We start from the raw sequence: 21,981 nt of genomic DNA on the forward strand, positions 1-21,981 counted from the left end.
TGCATGTGTCTGGCACTGTCTTTGTATGTATTCAGATATTAAGCGGCCAGTAATTGTGCTATTAGCAGTCCTGCGTAGGAGGGAGGGCCATCCTGTGTCATTCAACGCAACACAGGTGTGCGCTGTCCTAATTAGTTACAGGTGACGTATTTAACAGCCCCCACCCCTCTGCGCCAGCAGTCAGCACCAGCAGCCTCAGTGCCCCCCTGCTGAAGGGCCCCTGCTTACAAAGGTCAGGGACTCTAGCTGTGGGGACTCCAGCGAGGAGGAGACGCCGCACAGCAACAACAGGCAACCATGACGATCTCTCCAATTCCTGTCCTGCTCTCTCCTTCCTCTCGGCGTGCAGCTGTGCGTCATTGTTTCCCTAATCCCTCTAACCTCCTCTCTTTGCCTCTCCCCTCCTCCTCCCTCTCCTCTACTCCACTCTCTGGAGGCCTGTGGAACTGCCACTCCGCTTCCAACAAGGCCGACTTCATCTCTGCCTTCGCCTCCCACCAGTCTCTGGATTTCCTCGCTCTCACTGAGACATGGATCTCCCCAGACAACTCAACCACCCCTGCTGCCTTATCGTCTCTTTGTCCTGTCCCACTCCCCTCGTCTTACTGGGCGGGGAGGAGGAACAGGCCACCTGCTCTCCCCTTCTCTCCTCTTCTCTGTCCCCCCCTCTCTGTACTCTATCTCGACCCACAGCTTTGAATTCCATGCAGTGGAAATCACCTCTCCCTCTCACCTCTTCCTTCTAGTTCTCTACCGTCTACCCGGTCCACTCAACTCCTTCCTGGATGAACTCGACTTTCTTCTCTCCTCTCTCCCCTCGCTTTCCTCACCTACCATCCTCCTGGGAGACTTCAACATCCACCTCTCCAACCCTTCCCACTGTGCTGGATTTCGTCCTCTTCACTCTTTAACTTCTCTCTCTCTCCCCACCTCCCCCCACTCACAGGGCTGGCCACCAGCTAGACCTCATCTTCTCAAGGGGCTGCTCCCCTTCGACACTCTCCGTAACACCCATGGACATCTCGGACCACCACTTCATTTCCTTCTCCCTTTCCCTTCCCTCCCTCCCCTCTCCACCCACTCCCTCTGTCACCTTCCGCCGTAATCTCCGCTCTGTCTCTCCCTCCACCCTTGCCTCCACTGCCCTCACTCTCTTGCCTTCCATTGATTGTTTTTCAAATCTATCTGTCAACTGTGCTACCTCCTCTTTGTTCTCCTCCCTCACCTCCTCCCTTGACTCTCTCTGTCCTCTTACGTTTCGTCCTGCCCGTCCCTCCCCTCCTCAGCCTTGGCTCTCTGCTGTTCTCTGTGCAACCCGAACTAGTCTGCGTACCGCCGAACAAAAATGGAAAAGGACCAAACTCCCAGCTGCCCTCGAACTCTACCGCTCTCTACTGTCCACATTCTCGTCCTCACTCACCTCAGCCAAGAAGTCTTGCTTCCAATATCTCTTCGAATCCACTATCAACAACCCTCGCAAACTCTTCTCCTCCCCCATCTCTCACTGATGATTTCGCCTCCTTCTTCTCCAAGATTGCAGACATCCGCAGGCTCTTCAATACTCCACCCTCCTCTCCCATCACACCGAAACCTCCCACCGATCAAGCTTCCTTTTTCTTCATTCTCACCTCTCTCAGATGCTGAAGTTTCTGCTCTCCTCCTACATCACAAACCCACAACATGCGACCTGGACCCTCTCCCTTCTTGTCTCTTCCAAGCAACCGCTCCTGATCTTCTCCCCTTCTTCTCCTTCCTCCTCAACTCCTCACTCCTCTCTGGCTGTTTCCCCTCTGCATTTAAACAAGCTGCTGTCATCCCACTGCTCAAGAAACCAACCCTTGATGCCACCTCTCCTCAGAACTACCGCCCTGTCTCCCTACTTCCCTTCCTCTCCAAGACTCTCGAGCGGGCGGTCCACCGTCAGCTCTCGGACTTTGTCCCAACACTCGCTCCTTGATCCTCTGCAATATGGCTTCCGGACATCTCACTCCACTGAGACGGCTCTCCTGGCTCAGCCGTGATCGGGCGGCCTCCCTCTCCTCAGTCCTCATCCTCCTTTTCCTCTCCACAGCATTTGACACCGTCGATCACTCCATCCTCCTCTCCTGCCTCGCTGACCTTGGGATCTCTGGGACTGCTCTCACCTGGTTCTCCTCCTACCTCAGCGACCGGTCCTACCAAGTGACATGGCCAGGCTCCTCATCCACCCCCCAACCTCTCCTCACAGGCGTACCCCAAGGCTCCGTCCTGGGCCCGCTCCTGTTCTCTCTCTACACTCGCTCCCTGGGCCCCCTCATCGCATCCCATGGTTTCTCCTACCACTTCTACGCTGATGATGCCCAGATCTTCCTGTCTTTTCCCTCTTCTGACCCTCTCATCCCCTCACGCATCTCTTCCTGCTTGTCTGCCATTTCCGCCTGGATGCACTCGCACCACCTCAAGCTCAACCTCTCCAAATCAGATCTCCTCTTTTACCCCCACTCTTCCTCACCTTCTGCTGACCTCCCCATCTCGATCCCCTTGGAATCCACCACACTCTCTCCTTCTTCCGCTAAAAATCTAGGAGTCACCCTCGATCCTGCGCTCTCCTTCTCCCAGCACATCACCACGCTGACACGCACCTGTAGATTCTTCCTGAGCAACATACGCCGGATCCGTCACTTCCTCACCAACTACTCGACTCCGCTGCTCGTCCAGTCACTGGTCCTCTCCCGGCCGGACTACTGCAACTCCCTCCTGGCCGGCCTGCCTGCAACTACTACCCACCCGCTCCAGCTCATCCAGAACTCTGCGGCTCATCTGGTATTCTCTCTGCCACGATTCGCACACGCTACTCCACTGCTCCGCTCCCTCCACTGGCTCCCGATTAGCGGCACGCATTCAGTTCAAGACTTTAACCCTCACCTACCACTGTCTTGACCACACTGCACCAAGCTACCTTCAGACCCTCGTCTCCCCATACATCCCCTCCAGACCACTGCGCTCCTCCAGTGCCAGAAGGCTAACTCTGCCTCCTCTCCACTCTCCCTCCTCCAGAGCCGCTCCTTCTCATCCCTGACCTCTAAATGGTGGAATGACCTGCCCACCGAAGTCAAAACAGCAGAGTCCTTGACCTCATTCCGGCGCTTACTCAAGACACATCTCTTCCGACAGCACTTGTAATATTAGTCCTCTATCTCTGCTAGATAGCACTTCAGCTTATTATGCTCCTCGCGTTCTTGATTGTTTTCCTCCTTGCTCCCTTTCCCGTAGCCCTCGTCTGTAACCCTACATCTTGACAGCACTTAGCTTTCACCGTCCAGGATGTAGGAAGTCTCTTACTGTACTTGTGTAAATTGTAAATTGGAATCTGTAAAATGTATTTTGAATTGCTATGTTTTAGCCAAATTGAATTTGTAATGATTGATGCCTTGTACTTCTCTGTATTTTTGCACTTATGTTGTAAGTCGCCCTGGATAAGGGTGTCTGCCAAGAAATAAAAATAATAATAATAATCAGTTTGGTGCAACTGAACAGTAATCTGATCTCCAGTTTACTGACTGATGTGTTTGAGTGATGCAAGCCCCCCTCAGGACCTCATTAAGGACACCCTGTTTGTTGAAGTGAACTGTGGAGATTGTGCAGGCCACAGTGAACAGCTGTGCAAATACTTGTGTTTGAACTGGGCTATAGCAGGGAATAGTCTCACTTCATAGAAACAACAGGGGGGCGGCCAAACGTTTCACACCAGCGTCTTAAGTCATTTCAATCACCTGTGGGATCTTCATTTTACTCCCAGCTGAATCGCAGTCCAACAAACCCCGAGTACATAGATCAACACGCGTGATTTAATCCGCATGATTTGATCCCAGCCTTAAATAAAGCCTGCATCGATTTCGGAAATGGGATCTATTTCAGATGTTAGATTGGTACCCAGTTACTGATGTGACGTTGCTGAAACGTCTTGCACAACTCGAAGTCTAATCCACTGAAAGGACTGAACCCAAATCCGGCTTTATATTACGGGCTGCAATATAAACCAGTGGAAGTGTATAGCTTTCCAAAAGTAACCAACATTGAACAATCGGCATGCAGAGCCGCTCTGTGTTTAACTTTACGACGGACATGTTTGTGATTTGGTGGTTTGCCACTGACGGGACGCTGACACACGTCTGCGCAGCCCCGCTCTCTCTCCTCTAAAACTTTCCCGCAACAAGAAAGTTAACCGGTATGATCTGGAGTTAGGTGACGCATTGGTGGGAGAAACCAAACGCACGGGAGGGGGGAGTTAGAATCATTGTGCTTTAATTTTGTAATCAATATAGAAACAAAACTGGTGGAGCAAACAGGTGTAAATGTTTTACGTGTATTATATTATGATGCTTCATCCCGGGGGGGGTACAGTGTCTACAAAGTGAAAATGCGCATTGATGCTATTGCGATCCACACCCTCTATTAAAACGCTGTACGTATCGTCTCTTGAGAAAAGCTGAAAGTTTGGGGACCGGCCGGTTATTTCACGGCAGTCACCAGTGGAGGAAAGGCTTGGATAAAAAAAAAAGCATCTGACATATGTATATTATATGATTATTTAATGTAGAAATAATGGGACAATAACGTTTGTTGTATTTATTTAATTTGTATTATTAAAATAAAATATTGTGTTGTGGAATTACCGGGAAAGATGCAGTTGAGTTGCAGTTTGAGGGTAAGTTTTTTTTTCTTTAACTTCTTTATCTTTTCATGGCGAGTTCAGCACAGTGTGATTGGGGGCTGAATGACGCCGGTTCTGGCGGGGTGAAAGGAAAGCACTGCAGGCGAAGTCCGGGATGAATGAGCCAGTTCGGGAGTTTGGCTTTCGAGACAGCGGCTAGACGGTGTCAGAACTGGGACTGAACTCTGGCGCGCAGGTCTGCGCAGATCTGCGCAGATCTGCACAATCCCCGCGGTCCCATTGGTGGAGCCGCGCAGACCTGCGGGAGTCTCACTGCAAGAGCGCCACTGCAGATCCGTCCGTGCGGGGATCGTGTGCGCAGAAGTGCGTGAGTCGCTCATTAAAACGCTTCCAAATGTATATACAGCGGCCTCGGCGGCGAAAAGCTCCTCGTTTAAATTAATTTATTTAGACAGTAATGCCAGTATGACGCTTGTTTTACACATACAGTATTGACACTGTACTCTCACAATACTGTTTTACAATGCCCGTGTGTTGTAACGGATTGATTAATAGTTTTCCCTTTAAATGTGGTTACTTCATGGATGGGCAATTTTCTGCATAGAGACTAGGCTATGAAACTGGAATGTCATTCGGAAAAACGCTCAATATTTAATTGTTTCCCACGTCCACACCTGCACTTGTTCTGTATTGCCAGTTATGCGCTTTTTATGAATGAAGTGGGAAACGGAGAGAAATCGCCTCCCCGAGTCGGACACGAAGCTAAACGCCTGACAGGAGGCTATTTTCTATGACTGCGAGTGTCAAGCATGATCTAATCGTGTGAGCCTAGTTTCAATTACATTTGATCGATTTGCTGGATTAAAAAAACAATCCAGTCTATTTCAGGCATGTCCTAACATATTCTTAGCAGTGTCCACAGAGGGTTCAACTGTGTCGTTTTATTATTGCGACCGGTAACCCCTGAAATAACCTTTTACCCTTGTTGAGTAGTAAAGAAGGTCGCACGGTATTGAATGCCGACAGGAGCATATTTAAACTAAATGCAAAATCAGGACACCTTACCGACTGTTTTACCCGGACTTGAACCAAAATGGCTGACTTTCCCCCAGTTGCAACATTCCGATGAGCGCAGTTCTTGCATATTTTCTATTTGACGGATTACAAATAAAACCAGCTTTTTGTAGCGTTTCTCATAAGCGTAATGTATGACACGAACAATCAACTCGTTTACGGTCCTATGCAGCGTCAAGACGAGGTTGCATTCAAGTACTTAAACTTGTTTTTTGTTAAAAATATGAAGCATATTAGTGTTTCTGATTAATGCACAATGTAAAAGGACCGACTTGTATTAATATCTTGCTGATGGTAATTGTTGGTTGAATTTGACAGTGCTGTTTTAATTGGGTTTCATGTTTTTAGCCGCAGCTCGCAGTGAAAGGTATGGAGATGACGGAGTGTGCGGTGGACGCATTGGTTACATGTGAAATGGGGAGGTCAAAGTATCTTGTGGTTCGCTAGTGTTCAAATGAAACCACCCACAACGTCCGCTCTATTGCTCTGATTGCTATGCATTGGTAATCTAGATGAAGGGAAATATTTATGTGTAAGATATTTCAGTACTGTTCAACAAACCCTCATATTTCAGATATTTCAGCCACAGCGGTGGCTGAGCCTGTTTCATGGCAAACATAAATATGTTTAGTTAGATAAAAAAAAAAAAAAGTTAGACCTGGAAGTGATCTGACTTGCATTACTTCACAAAAGCTGCTGCTTGGGTTCCTAGAAACCTGTTGATCACATTTCCTCCCGCTCAGTCAGTGCCCACAGTGTTACAAACCTGCTCATTTCTCATCCCAAATCCAGTTTCACTTCAGTTCTGTTCTGTTTCTATTTTCCTTCTGGGTCTTGAATCAATTGTTAGAAGCTGCGGAGATATTATCAGCCTGTGTAGAAGGTACTATTGCCATTCTCGGGTGTTTGGGTGGATCAGTCGATGAGTTATTGTACTGTTTTGGTTATTTATTAGCAGATGTCATCACCCAGGGCAACTTAGTTCTCAAAAGAAATACATTTCCAAAACATTACAAAGTGCAGTAAATACAATCAGTGCAAAGTGCAATAGCATACGTAAATCCTTAAAAAGCTATTGTAATTTGATGTGTAAAACAAAAACTGAAAGATCTGAATGGCAATATATGAAAGAATAACAAGAAACAAAAATTGTATTCTATACCATCAAGGACTGACTGAGCAATCAATTTCACCTCTCGTTCAATTTTTTTCACCAAGGAAGTGCGTAGAACTATTACTGAAGTTGGAATTGGAAATGTACTATATATGGGTGGGAACAATTTTAAATTGATAAAATCCTAAGTTTTTAGTTCTTCAAAGTGCATGTTTACAAAGTCTTGATTTAAGCTCCTAGAGTTCCTGTATGAAACATGATAAGGAACTGAGGAGTCGAGCGTATCGATGGAAAACCACTTAAAAGGTTAAACAAAAAAGATGACCGAATAGGTTGTTCACTTTTGCTGGTGGTGTTTTGCAGCAATCAATTATGAATAAGAAAATGTTCTTAGTTTTGTTCTAAGCTAGTACTTTTTAAATAATTTTTAAAAGTGACTTACTCTTGATATCTTGCTCCAGAATGTTGTTGGAGGTGGGGGTGGGGTGGCTCATTGTCAATTGAATGCAGTTAATCACCACTGATTAAACTGCAGTTTAGTTCACTGTTGGTTGCATTGTTTTTGCATTTTAATTAGGGGCAAAACAATTACACACCTCTAGCCTTGCAGGGGAGTGCAATATTGTCCTAGTGTGAATACAGATAATGCATCAAGAGAAGAGTTGGTATTGGCTGCTGGGTTTCCCAGGTGAACCTTGGCTGACCAGGCCGCTCACCTCACTGATTCAAGACCTCTGTGGTGTGTGGTTAAACCTCAGGGCTTCCCCCTCCAACCCTAGCTGAAGTTTTCTTTGCCGTAACCATTTTAGAACAACTGGAACGTGCAATGTGGCATACAGCTTATTAGCATCATGGCCTGGTAAGTCTTTGTGAGGATGTTTTTGGGCTTGTTTCACAAATCTAGTTTAGCACTTGTACTACTCGGTGTTCTTTTAGGTAGAGTAATCAGCGGTTTGTCTGTCTTTGCAGGATCTCTAGTTAACGGGAAACAGAATTTAAAACTAAAATAACATGGTGTAACCCATAAAAAGTACCACTGTATGCAGTTGAAACATGGAGATAGTTAAAATAAACAGTGACAGTACTCTCTTGTTTTACTTTAAATACACTGTAACTTGTTTTTAACGGCATTCGTTATGGTTTTACTGCACTGAATCTGCATTGTTGGCTTTACTGCCTGTATCGGCCCAAGCTCTGTTAATCTACCCATGCTTTTTTCTAAATTGAAGCGATTCATTCAGAAATGATACAAATTGCTTTTAAACCTCAAGGCGAAGTTTATTTAATGGAGGGGAGTTTCCAACACGCATTCCTGCAGAAATCTCGCTTCTTAATCCCTTGGATTTTGAATAGATTTTTGAACATTTTTTCTTCCCCTCTTTGGAAGCATATCTGGTTCTCTTCTACTTCTTGCATCATCCAGGGAAAGTTTTTCAGTGCAGGATTGAGTGCGGATGGCTAGGCAGCAAAGATGCAAGACAACCCCCACGAATGGGGTGTGGACCAACATTAACAAATTCTTCGTTAGAACTGAAAAAGGAATTGCCAGGACATCTGCGTTCACTTACCAGAACGTTCAATTGAAACCCTACTGTGCAAAGATTAACTCCATTGTTAAAGAATTTCCTGTCTCTCTTAAAAACCGGAATTTGTTTCCCTGTTTTTTGATGGCATGTGGGATCACTGAAGATTACGCTGCACTCACGTCAGATTTTCAGCAGTGCCTGTATTCCCTCCTCCCAATCTTTCCAACCGCCTCCCTGGTCTTCCTACAGTAATCTTTCAGTGTGAAAGTAGAACAGATTTGACCCACCTTGGCTTCCACATCCTGTTGACATTAAATGCTTGCATCACCCAGACTATGTAATATCCCAAAAAGAGTAGCTAACAAGTAGTTTTGCTTTCGTCAGCCTATGCCTGCGCATGATCTCATTGACGTAAACGAGGCATTAATGTGCGTAAATGAGGCCTAATTCTCTGGGAGTCTTTGCTTAAGTGGAAATGTGTAGATACCAAGAGTTTTAAAGGTTATAACTACCTAAGGGGAAACTAGTGCAGTGCTGAGAAGACTAGTTTACTTATACTTTACCCCAGGGATTCCCAAAGTGCAGCTTGGGGGCCAAATGCGACCCTCGAGGATGTTTGATGCAGCCCTCCAATGCCAAATCAACCCCACCTTTTCTGAACCTTTACTATATTTTTACACTTTCCAAACATCTTCTGTTACAAAATGCACATGGAATTTGGGGCAAAATAATAAAACCAATTAAAGTTTATAAATGTTCCCAAATAGAAATGTATAGGAAATAAAAAGGTATGATTTAGGACATTTCGTTTTCATCGGTGGTTAATTTTCTTCTGTGGGCCCCCCCATTCCATGCAACCTGCGGACATTGGCCCTCCATCACCAGACATTGAGAACCCCTGCTTTACACTTGTTAGTAAGAGTGTATCTGTAATGTCTGTCCCATTCAATCTTTTTAGTTACTTTTAAAACTTTTAAAAGTATACATTTAATCTCAATCATGGCTACTGCGTTTTTAAAGGAAGTAAGGAAACCTAGTTGTCTCAAAATATACTTCTCAAAAGTATGTAATACAGTAAATGTACAATTGTTCATTGGGTACATCAGGAAAAATGAATTACACGGTTTAAAATTTATTAATTCATGAGAAGTTAACGTCTCATAATGGCAAACCGTTAAAGACTAATGCCAATGCTTTTTGTAGTAATTCCAATGCATTGTAACTCAATTTGGAAATGGTGTAAATAATGTGATTTAAAAATGTTCACCCTGGGTTTTTAGAATAATCTTTTCTGCTATGCGGTAAGTGTTGCGACATCACATCCTTTAAACACGAGCTCTCCTGGGAAATTATTGGCTGTGATTTGGTTATACTCTTAAAAATGATACAACGGAACAGATATCATGGGTACTTTAATTTTAAAACTCCTAACACATGAGTACATTTGAAACTTTTACTGAGTGCACTAGTTTACCTTTAAGGCAAAGTGACCTACTGAAATGGGATGAGTTTAATGATTTTAGGGGACTTCAAGCTTACTTTTGAGGTCTTGAGGTTCCTTTCAGAGATCTGCTAGTCAGTCCACTTCATTAGACTTGGTTTATGGTAGCAGAATGGGGTTAATTGTACTTCTACTCTGGCCTTTTCAAGTGCTGTGATCTAGGTGAACTTGTTTGGTTTCCTGTGCACAGGGTGTGTGAGGCAAGGCTCGTGACTCATGCTTCATTCTTGTGGAATGCATTAGAAGGAGGGGGTTGACGTCATGGGCACTGTGTCTGATGAAACCTAGCTAATCCCCACTGTTCTACAGCGGCACTCTTGGACTCTCTAATCTATATTGATAATGGTTAATTTGGTCAACAATAATAACCCAAATGTAAGTCAAAGGAACAAACCGGCATAATGGCAGATTCTTTTCTTTAGCTAGAAATGTGAGCGAACTGCTTTTTGTAAGGGTACAATCTGAAAGTGTGTGGGTGGGAATTTGGAAGGAAATGAGTTGAATTCTGTCATTTTTGTCTAAAGGCATCAACATTGTTGATAAATAGTGGACCTTATTATCTAGGCCTTACCGGAAGTGCTGTGGAATTTGAAATGTTCGTAATGTGTACAGGACTTTGTATTGACATCTTGTGCAAAAAGGCCTTTCTACAGTGGAGTTGGTAGAGAATGCCAACTAATTCAATTTACTTTTGTGTCGATACCGATGTTCTGACATTTCTGTAACTTTCTACCCTGTGATAAATTAAATAAAAATGCTGCTTCTGATGAGGCTTCTAATTTCAGCTCATTTTAATTATACAAGTTATTTTTCCATATATTTGAATAAGAAAAGACTTCTACCCCATTCAAACATAGGATAAAAGGCCACCAATTTGACATGGTGTATTTTTTTTTAAATAGACAGTATGCAAGGGGTAACCCGTCTACAAAGCCGATACATTTCTTTCCTGCAATGGAGGTAGTCTATTTTACCTCGGATTTGTATGAATGGGTTACAAGCGTTGGTGGCATTTTGTAATTTATACCGTGATTTCTTTACAGATTATTGTATGTTATTAAATACACTATAGGCTAATGCAGTAGGCATAATTAAATGTGCACTTATTAAAATTCTTAAGATTATTATTCACTGCTATAGTAGCTGGCTTCATACATTATGCATATGTTATCTGAAATGAGTGGGTAAGGAACATTTTATATATATATATATATATATATATATATATATATATATATATATATATATATATATATATCGGCACTTGAGATTATATCTTCCAACATAATGTAGCTGATCTCTTCCCTGTCTGTCTCAAGTCCAGCGCACATCTCGCTTCTGAAAGGTAAGTATTTCCTCAGTGGGGTGATGGGCACTGACGGCACATCTGGCAGCAGATAGTTAATTGGCCACAAAACCTAGACGTGTCCGGACGCTTAAGCCAGTGGAAACGGAACATGAGTGTGAAAGCTCTCACCTATATACAACAAAGCAGCCTGGCACTATATTATCTGTCATTGACACATGACTGGAGAAAAAAATGTTAGGCTATTATAAAAATTAGGTAAGCATGATTTTTTTTTTTTTTTTTTTTCAGACGCCACAATTGGTCCGATTAACATTTTTTGCCTATGATCTGCCGATACCGATTGCTGGCAGATTAATTGGTGCACCCCTACTGTCGACCTAAGAAAAATATATGTAATTTAATAAAAAAAAAAAAAAAATCTATATACATCACTCCACAAGTACTCAGATTTTATAAACAAACCAACATTATGTAAATGAATACCAACATAATTGTTTACATTATAATTGCTACCACAAACACTTCCTATAAACAATATTAACCATTTCATTATCAGTTTGTTTTGGTTAGTCATCATTCTGGGGGCACAGAGCTACACTGAGCCAATAGTAGATTTGCATTTAGTCACACAACGGCAACATTTTTAATACTAAAGAGATTTTCAATTGGGAATTCTTACAATAGAATGGCTGATCAGATTCCACAGCCAGGCAGAAAAAAGGGACCTGCAGAAAAAAGTTAGTATTCAGTGTAACTGCTTATCACCAAACATACGTGTAAGCATAGTTTTTTCTTTACAAATCTATCGGGTCAAAACTTACATCCGAAGTAAACTTGGAGAAGTCAAAGCTTCAGAACTTCTGCCTTTGTCTTTTAAACTTTAAGAGCAAATATTTTTCAGTATTCTACAGTTTGCTTCTTTTGGAGTTTGTCAGATTTAATGAACCCCAGGAGTGTCCATCTTACATGCTAGCTTCTCAGCAGCAGGGTCCAATCCTACTCCAAAAAAAAAAGACGTCAACTTGCCTGGAGGGATCAAAGTGGGGTGATCACATGAGGTGCAATTTCATTGGTTCCTTCCATTGTTAATTTTGCTTGGAAACTGTGATGCCACTTGGCTGTATGTTGTACAGACGGCAGGAAATCCCCATACAAGATCTGTGGCTGGAGTCCAAACGAGGGGTCTTGGCAGTGAAAGGCATTCTTTCCATGGCCATGCACTCATTTTAAGAATGCCTTTGTTGGATTATACTTCACTTTAGGGATGCGAGTAATTTCATGTTAGTGTTTTGCCATTTCATTTTGCCATTTTAAAAACTTGTTCAGACTCTGGCTCATTTAGTTAATTTGTTTGATGGTAAATGATAAAGATGACATAAATGCAATGGGCATATTTTACAGGCCTTGACACATTACTCTGGTCTTCATTGATCTCTCTTAAAAATCAGGGCTATCGGGTTATTTTACGAGAATTAAATGAGAATGAAATGTCTAAAACTTGTTCCACAGTGCACTGGCTGTTGTGTTTCTTGGTGGGGATCACTTATGCTGTCCTTCTTTCCAATTTCTTTCATTAAGACAGTGTGGAAAGCAACTGAATCACTTATGTATTCTTTAATTAATCTTGTCTTGTTAGAAAACAAAGCTGAAACTTTTTTCTGTTATTTTCCCTCCCCTTTCCCCTTATCTTGCTTCCTTGCATTTAACATTTACTGGAAAGGGTTTTGCTTTCAATTCCAGAAAGTTTTTCAAACTAAAGCAAGAGAAAAAAAAACTGATCCTCTTCAACCACTGTAGCCCCCTTCTGTGAAGTGTTTTGACTGAACACTGAACAGAACTGCAGATCCATGGTATTAAGGAGTTGCACAGGAGTCACATACAACATCAATGTAATTGTATCTTAAATACTCCTTTCCTGTCTTAGTAATTAGTGCTGCTACTTTCATTTTAAATGCTTTAATATGAAAATGTACTATTGTGAAAAGACAACTTTCTTGCAATCAAGATATTGTTTAACTTTCTTGAAGTAATTCCAGACTCTTGAGCTTTTGTTTGGGTTTGTTTTGTGCGGAGTAACTTGTGCTTATTCACCTGCCATTTAGAAAATCTAGTGAATATATACTAGACACATTTGTTACTGTAATTGAATTGTATTGAATGCTTTGAATAAGCCTAATCTTTTCAGCACTAGTAATAAAGATTGAACCTTTTGTTTTTAGTTGTGCCTTGCCTGTATCTGCTACATTTTGAGCGCTGCAGTGGTGAAAAACGAACCATTGGGCCCAGAAAGCAATCGGACGGCTCATCAGGTCTCATGTGCCTCAGGACAATACTGGCACAATGGCATTTGCTGTATAGAATGTGAAACTGGTAAGGCAATCAAGTTCCCAATAGAAAAGATCAGTGTTTGCTTAGATACAAATGAGTGCATGTGTAGACTAGCACCTTCACTAAACCTAGGTCTTGAATCAAGTCATTACACATTGTATTAGAATTTGATGTAGTTGTAAGATCTGACTCATAGTCTGAGAGCCTTAAAGAGGTCAAACATTTGAATACTGCTGTGCTAGTGTATGTTTTTTTAAATACTACAATGTGTTTTTTGTTTATTTTCTTGTTCGTTTGTTTTTGGAAAGCTCTATGAGATATGTCACCTCTGAGCTTTACTGTGCTTGTTTTGGCCAACTGGTACTCTTTTCAACTCACTGTTTCTCTGCACAGGCTCGTATGCGAAGTCTCATTGCACTGAGAACGCAAAGCAAGGAGTCTGCGAGAAGTGCGTGGATGGAACGGATTATACGGAGCACCCGAATGGACTGGACAGGTGCTTTCAGTGCAAGCGCTGTCGTACAGGTAAGGAGGGACTGTCGAAGGCTTGGGGGACTGCAAGACCTGTTGAGGAAGGAACTGAATTTCTTCAGAAAAATTGAACTGATGCTTTTTGACTTCTGATATCAACAGTCACTGATGCATTGCTCTCTAACTAAGGAGGTTGAACACTGAACACTAAATGCTGAGAGGAATGTGTAGCTTAGAGCTAGCAGTGGGATCCTAAGCTTGCCTCTCATAACTCCTCTCCACTTCATACATTCATACGTTGTTGCTGTTTTTGTTCCACAGATCAAGAGGAGGTGGTTCCCTGCACCAGAACTCATGCCAGCCAGTGTCAGTGCAGGACTGGTACCTTTTGCCACCACAATGAAGCCTGTGAGGTGTGCAAGAGGTGTAAAAAGTAAGACCAGCATTCCACTCTGTGTTCAGAAATCTTTCTGCTTTCATTTCCAAGAAACTTTAAATTCGATTGTTTATTTTTTGTATGGCTTTCCTTTCCAGGTGTAAAGATGGCATGAAGGTGGTGCACAGCTGTAACGCCACCTCGGATGTCGTGTGTGAGAAGGACACTGCAGTCGACCCAGAGAACCCAAGCCGAGGTAACGCTGACCAAGACAAAAGCAGCGTAGGCCCAGGTATAGTTTGACCATTATAGTAATAATAAAAATAGTTTATTTAGTAAGGGTTGTGTTGATGTAATTAAGTTTTAAAGTATTTACCGAATGGCAACTCTGCAGTTTAATTTAATTCATTTTTTAATACAGGTGTTGCTATCGGCATTGGGTGTTTTGTTCTTGTGTTGATTGGGATTGGGATTGGGATTTACTGGCGGTGGAAGAAGAAGGAACCGGAGAGAGAAACTGCAGGTGAGTAATCGCATGGAAATGACACTAATCAGAAAGCAGCGGTCCCAGCTCAACCTGCCTGCCTTTCACCCTTCTTCACAAGTTCAAATCGCAAGTTCAAACCTGTGGCAGATTTAATAACTTCCATTTGCTTTAGAGGAAAGGAAAGCAGTGTGTCATTTTTAATGACATCTGATTTCAATAGCACTGATAAGAGTGACTGAACAGGGTGAGGCAGGAAAGCATTGAACTTTCTTAGATGCTTTCAAGTGTTCATTGAAATGTACCCATGAGGGCTTGCAAAGGAGGTTTATTTTCAATGCCTGAACACAAGGATCCTCATCTGTATAAATGGAAAACTGGATCACCATGTAACCAATTTTCAAAAATTCTTTGATAATCAAACTGTCATTCTCACTTGTAGGTAACATCCAGCCTACTGAAGATGTGATTATACCAATCGTAAGTGCCTTTTGTCTTATCAGGCTTCTAACTCCCTTACTTAATCGCATATTTGATATTCCATGAGTATGAGTCTAATTTGGAATAAGTGTCTGTTCTTGCTGCAGTGTTGGGGGGTGAAAAAACAAATCCATTAAAAAATGAACCTGAAAATACTTCATTATATAAGAGTTCACCTGCTTTACCATGACACTCCTAAATAAGCTTGGGTGTAATCTAAGTCATGCAATCGGTTGAATGGCGTGCAATAAATGTGGTTTGCATTATTTCAGTTTACATACTCCTGTCTCTGAGGTTCCACAGTTGGGTAGTGCATTCAAAGCAAGAGATCCTAGTGTGAAGATCAATGAGCTTTCAAAACAACTCCAGGAATAAGTTGTGGAAAGGCATAAATTAGGGGAGGGGTATACAAATATTTTAAATGCTGTGAATATCCCTTGGAGCACAGTCGTGTCAGTCACTAAGAAGTGGATGCAATAAGACGCCACCCAGAACCTTCCAAGAGCAACCCGTCCTCTCCAACTGAGCAGCCAGATAAGAAGGGCATCGGACTGAGAAGCCACCAAGAGACTAATGACAACTTTGAAAGACCTACAGTGTTTTCATTGCCGAGATGGGAGAAACTGTCCATGTGTCAACAATAGGTTGCATACTCCACATCTCTGGCCTGTATGGAAGAATAGCAAGAAGGAAGCTGGAAAAAAAAAAAAAAAAAAAAAAAACTTACTTTACTTTCTGAAAAAAGCGCATGTAAAACATAGCTCGGAATTTACAAAGGCGAGGGTTTGGCGCAAACCCAACACCGTGTGCCACCCAGGTAACAATCCTTACTGTGACGCATGCTGGTGGCAGCATCATGCAATAGGAATGCTGTGCATCGACATGGACTAAGAAGCATGTCTGGGTGGGTTGCAAAATGGATGGAGCTAAATATAGGCAAATCCTTGAGGAAAACCTGCTTAAAGTCTTAAGATTTACCTTTCAGCAAGACAATGACCACAAGCACACAGCCAAAATGACACTGGAGTGGCTTAAAATCAAAGTGATTATCAAAGCCTGATTTGAGAATCTGTGGCAAGATCATCCAACTTTAGAGCTTGATCAGTTTTGCCAAAAAAGGGTGAATATTGCACAATCCAGATGTGAAAAACCTGGTACAGACTTACCAGCTGTCATTGCTGCCAAAGCTGATTCTACCAAGTATGTACTCTGGGGGTGAATACTTCTCTAACAGACTTCAGTTTTTCTTTTGTATTTTGTCCCCCATTAACTGTTATTTCCCATAGAAATTCTCTGGCCTCTGCAAAGTGAGTAACTGGTATAAATCAAAGGGTGGAAATCCCATTTAACAGCAATACTAGCAGCCCTGTACTTCTCAGTTTAAATGCATCTGATATTTAATTTCAAAGATTTACGCATAGTCTTAAACAAAACAAACTGATAAGATCACTCATCTGTTTTCATTGTTAATGTTAACTTTCCTTTTCTGAGTAGATGTTGCATAGTTTATAATGCTCATCCATTGTATTCTCACGATGCAGCAATTTGTAACAGTTTCTTGCAGCCAGGTCACAGAATCAGTTTCTAGCAGTGAACTGCCCTAGTTTAACCTTCACTTCCAGTTTAGCCTAGAAGGAATCGATTGACTTTTGAACTGGAAACCTGGCAAGGTGCTCATCAGAACTTTAAGGCCTACCAATCCAGTCCAATTATGTAACGCTGGGCATGGGGTCGCTGAGGAAAACCTGCAACACTAGCAGTGCTGCTCCAAACCGAATGGAAAGCGGCCAGCAAACCATTCACACCAATTTGTATTCGGGAGTGGGTGTTTGTATTTCGTCGATATTGGTAATGCCCAGCCAAAATAAAAGCCAGGAAGGGCGGTGTCTGTTTCAGAGGTAAACTGAAGGTGCCCTTCTCTCGTCAGGAGACCGTGAATGGGGGGTCTGTGGAAGAGGAGCAGAACTCCCAGAATGCTGGGACGGAACAGCAGCGTAGAGCCAGCGAGGGAGAACCTTTGCTCAGACCCAAGACTCCTGGCGAAGAAGATGACGACGGAGGGCTGGGTAGGAGCCTCTCGAACACGGCCACCTCCTCGCAGGCCAGCCTGCCAGGCCTCAGCAGCACCCCTCGACCGAGTCCCGTGGCGCAGAGGGCCCAATGCTCTGGGGTGAGAGCTTCTATATTAATCTAACACAAGATCCCCACCTGCTATAGTAAGTTCAGGGAATTCATGACAATGGCATGTTCAGATCAGGGCTCATGTATGCATGTTAGTATGACTTTTGTATCTTTTTAATGGTGTTTTTATATTAATACTGGGATTACCTGAAAAGTAAACTAGGATTCATCATTCCAGCAGCTGCATCCTTAACTCGCTTTTAAATGGATTTAAGTTTGGAGGAAAAACCTCCAGTTACCCATGATTGCTTATACTCAGTTTCTTAGAAGACCTACTTATGCACTTCTTAAATTTCCATCTCGTTGCCTTATGGAGCCAAGCTGTGGCTGACTGGGAACAATAATGAGGTTGAATGGATACGTGGATGAGCCGGGGAGAGCGGATTGTTGAACAGGAAGATCAGCCAGAAGAGATTTGCAATAAATCAGTCTAGGAAGACCTGAAATCTGGGCTGGGAACTAAGTAAAGTAGATTACTGTGGATCCATAGAGTTTACTTGGAAATTGCTGGCACAAGCTTAATGTGGAAGGGCTGCCTAGGGTGAGAGGAAGAGATGGAGAAATACAAACCCAATTGGTAGTCACTGCTGGAAATGGATGACAAACATGCTATTGTGACATGTACATGCACATGAAATACACGAGTCTGTAGGACCTTTTAAACTGGATTTTAATCCACTATGGGCACTTGTAGGGAGATTTTAAGAGTCCTGTGTGGATCATCGGGGAAGTGTGGATTGAAATTACTATGTGGTCCCGGCCTTCACTACATCCAAGACTTTTATTATATTTTATATGCTGCAAAGAGCCCAAGAGGAGTGAGTTGAGTGGTTGAATTAAACCTTGATGTTTTTTTTTTTTTCTCTGCAGATTACGACACGGAAAAAACATCTCATTCCTTTAAATGGTAAGCTGGTTATTTTTCATTCCAGTCATTCCAAAGATTTAATAGTTTGGTCTAATTCTGTGCTGATCGAACTAATAAACTGGGTACATGGAATTTGTGTAATTTTGATAGTGTCCTCTCAACCTGAGATCAGCGATCCCAATATTATGCAATGGTGCGAGAGTTCAAGTTTACATTGAGAGTACTTGCCTAAAAAAAAGTCCTCACTGATGACGTAGGTGAAAACTAATGACTGATTTGTCTTATTTAACCGTACACCTCATCACCTACTTTAACATTTGAGCAGTAGCTAAACATTACTGTAAAACCTGCAACCTGCTAAATGTTTTTTTCTCTTCTCCACCCAGGGCCAGATACACTTAATTCAGCCTTGCACCTGTTTTCTGGGAATGTGGAATGTAAAATTCATAAGAAGTTTCTGAGGAATATAGGTGTGACTGACAACGCCATAGAAAAGGCTAAAGTTGAACACCCAGAAGGGGTTGAAGAACAATTTTATCAGCTTCTACGAGTCTGGGTACAAGATAAGGGCCTGGACGCCTCTATTGACGACTTGCTGAATGCTTTAATTGATTTAAATCACAAGCGGGACGCTGAAAATATTATGTATCAAGCCGTTGAAAAAAAATATTATCAGCGTGCCGATGATTGATGGACTTGGAGTACTGGCTTCTCTGCCTTGGCCTTTTTGAAATGTTGCTTCAAAAACGATCGACTCCGAATGTGAGCCGCAGAGCAGACCCATCTTTCTCGTGTATCCTGCATCACTTGGTGGTTTTGTAAAGATGGGTCATCTGACTTACTGCCTTTCCTTTATGGATGAATTTGGAAGGGAAAATGAGACGTTCATTTAAAAAAAAAGAGAAAAAAGTGCAGAATGTGTTCAAAAATGAACTGGATTGGCAAACGCACTTTCTTCCAGAACTGGAATTTCCCTGGAGGTCCTTGACGAAACGAAAGTACCTATTCACCTTCATCAAGAACAAAAGGTGATCTCTTCAGGGTGTGGTGCAGTTGCTTTGAATGAGTCACTGTACGTGTTTATTTTTATTTGTAACTTCGAGAACTCATTCAGAACATGGGGACATGGATCTCTGATACAGGTGATGTCAGCGACTGACTACATTGTCTCATCACTTTGATTCTCAGGGAACCTCTGAATCCATTCCTTGTTGTCCAGATCCTGCAATACTGACTCATGGATGTGTACATTTGTGATTTTCTAAATAAAGTAAATATGCAACCATTTTGTAAGGTTCCTGTTGACAGTTGACTGCTGTATTTATATGTAATAAAGTAAACCAGAGTAGTTGGCTAATTGTCTAAGGACATAGTTTGCATCATAGGAATGTACGAGTGCTACTGCAATTGTTCAGATCGCTCTATGACAGAAGCTTTGAGAATCCATATGAATGCCGCCAATTTGTTTTTCTTGCCAGAGTTTGGGCTTCCATTGCCTTTCAGAAAACCAAAACAAATGTAGATGCATATACAATTTGTGTACATGATTTTTAAAGCCAAATGGATTCTTAAGCATCTTTAGGTGCCTTGAAACTTTTTCTAACTGCATCAAATGTTTACAATCCATTCAATGCTTTCGAGGCGTCGGTCAGCTCTCGTTGTTTTAAGTGTTCTGGTCCTGTCAGTGTGAATGAACCAGGGCCAGCAGTGAGATGTGATGCTTACACTAGATGGTGTAGGTTAACTGGAAAAGTGAAACCTTGCTATCTCCCAAAGGATTTCTTTTTCTAGCAGGGCATTCTAGACTAATCTTGTGCACATTGGTAGGTTTGCCTTGCGCACCGTGGGTTACATTCAGAGGTTACCCACATAATTGAAACTTCAACAGAAAGTTTATGCTCTCTGGAAGAGCCATGTGCGGGCTGGGTTTGAGAGCTGAGTGTACCACAGTTTCTCCCAGAGTTGCTCAGCATCTGCCTCTTCACAGATTAAGCAAAAGTGAAAACATAGGACCATGTAATTCAGATGCTTTCACAAGCCACAGTCCTCTGCACCTTCTTATGGAGAGCCTTTAACTCCCTTGACATGTTACTGAATGATTCCTTGTTTCTAGGTGAAAAAGAAATCTGATGGGTTTAAGAAGGATAAATGCACATCCTGAAAAAGTTACTTGGAGCAAGTTTATTGGAGAAGCAGTCGTATACTCTGACTTAAAAGGGATAGTGTTGACAAATTGCAAGTAAATCTAATGAAACCAAAATGCAGTGGCAGTTTGTCCAGAAAGGGACCATGCTCCACCTAGTGGATATAATGGGATTTGTTGAAATTGTAATGCACTGCAGAACTGATTGATTTGCTATACAGTCCATGAAATATATATTTATTTTTATTCATGGAATGTGTTCAGTTTACCCTTGCTCTATAACTTAATTTTTTTAGTTATATATTATTTATGCTGTCTTAGGTCCTGCAGAGAATGCAACACTACCTTGGATCAGGACTGAGGTCTTGATTACTTTTCAGAAGTTTTGAGTTTTTATTTGTATATGTTCCGTCTTAAATTTTTAAAGCTTTTTTGTAACGTATTTTCTACTCGCTGTATGAATGATTCTGTTTTGCACTGTACAAAAAACAAAAAACACCCCCCCAAAAAATAATTGGTTGTAAATTATTGGTATAACAGAAAGGGTAACTGGATTTAACCCCTTCTCCAAACTGTGAAGTATTTAATGACTTTATTTACCCTGTAAATTATGTTTATTATGGAGTTTGTTGAACATTTAAAGTTTAATTTATGTTTAGAAATTTCACCTTTTAAGAATATAGTATTTTTTAAATCCAGCTTTGAAATAAAAATTACTTTTACTGCTTTTGGCATATTGCTGTGTTTTTCAAAGTGAAATGTTATCTCTGTGGAAGTTGAATTTTAATATCCTAAAACAGTGTTTCCCAATTCTGCTCCTGGGGACCCGATGTCAATCAATTCAGGGTGCGGTTGGATTGAACTTAAATTGAACTAATTTGCTTTACTTGATTTTGCTTTACTACATTTTACTTTGGGTGCCTTATATACTTTTATATTCAGTCTGGCACCTCCAATGGTTTAAAAGTATGAATAAACTCTAATTAGGCCAATTATTAGTTCAGTTAAGGAATTAAGTTAAGGAACCAACATTCAGTTCCTAGGACCACCACTGGGAACAACGGTCACAGAAGCACATCAAATTAGAGCGATCACCTAAATGTTCAAAGTGCTGGTCAAGGCAGTGAACGGCGTCCATATATAGAAGCGCAGCATTATATTCTGAAAATGCTAACAACTGGCTCAGTACGAAGAAATAGGTGACCTGCAGTACTATGGCTTTAGTTCTTATACTGAGCCTATGTCTGTAAGACGCAGTACACATTTTATTTGAACTTTATTCACTTTTTCAGTTTAATTAAATGAATCTGATGATTTAACTGCATTTACAGGAGACCTTTTTCAGTACATTCATAATCAAGAAGCTGAAAACGCTTCTAAATAGGTCACAGCTTTTCTCTGCAGGAGGACTGTTTAAGATAAGCAGGTAGTTTGGACAACCCCAATAGACAAACACCGTTGAAGGTAAATGG

General features: G+C 42.0%; 1 protein-coding gene across 2 annotated transcripts; it reads left to right on the top strand.

Moving 5' to 3' along the window:
* Positions 1 to 4,477: 4,477 nt before the first annotated feature.
* Positions 4,478 to 21,236, top strand: LOC136759418 (tumor necrosis factor receptor superfamily member 10B). Of its 2 annotated transcripts, none has more exons than XM_066714408.1 (10): positions 4,478 to 4,687; positions 13,398 to 13,548; positions 13,900 to 14,031; positions 14,299 to 14,410; positions 14,512 to 14,645; positions 14,775 to 14,876; positions 15,280 to 15,317; positions 17,245 to 17,487; positions 18,369 to 18,405; positions 18,753 to 21,236. In XM_066714408.1, the coding sequence occupies exons 1-10, from the start codon at positions 4,664 to 4,666 to the stop codon at positions 19,055 to 19,057; spliced, it is 1,278 nt and encodes a 425-aa protein (XP_066570505.1). In that variant the 5' UTR covers positions 4,478 to 4,663; the 3' UTR covers positions 19,058 to 21,236. The 2 variants fall into 2 exon arrangements, with proteins under 2 accessions (XP_066570505.1, XP_066570506.1); XM_066714409.1 differs by having other exon boundaries at positions 14,512 to 14,609.
* The last annotated feature ends 745 nt before the right edge of the window (positions 21,237 to 21,981 follow it).

The sequence above is a fragment of the Amia ocellicauda genome, chromosome 9, assembly GCF_036373705.1.
Source record: "Amia ocellicauda isolate fAmiCal2 chromosome 9, fAmiCal2.hap1, whole genome shotgun sequence".
Lineage (NCBI taxonomy): Eukaryota > Metazoa > Chordata > Actinopteri > Amiiformes > Amiidae > Amia > Amia ocellicauda.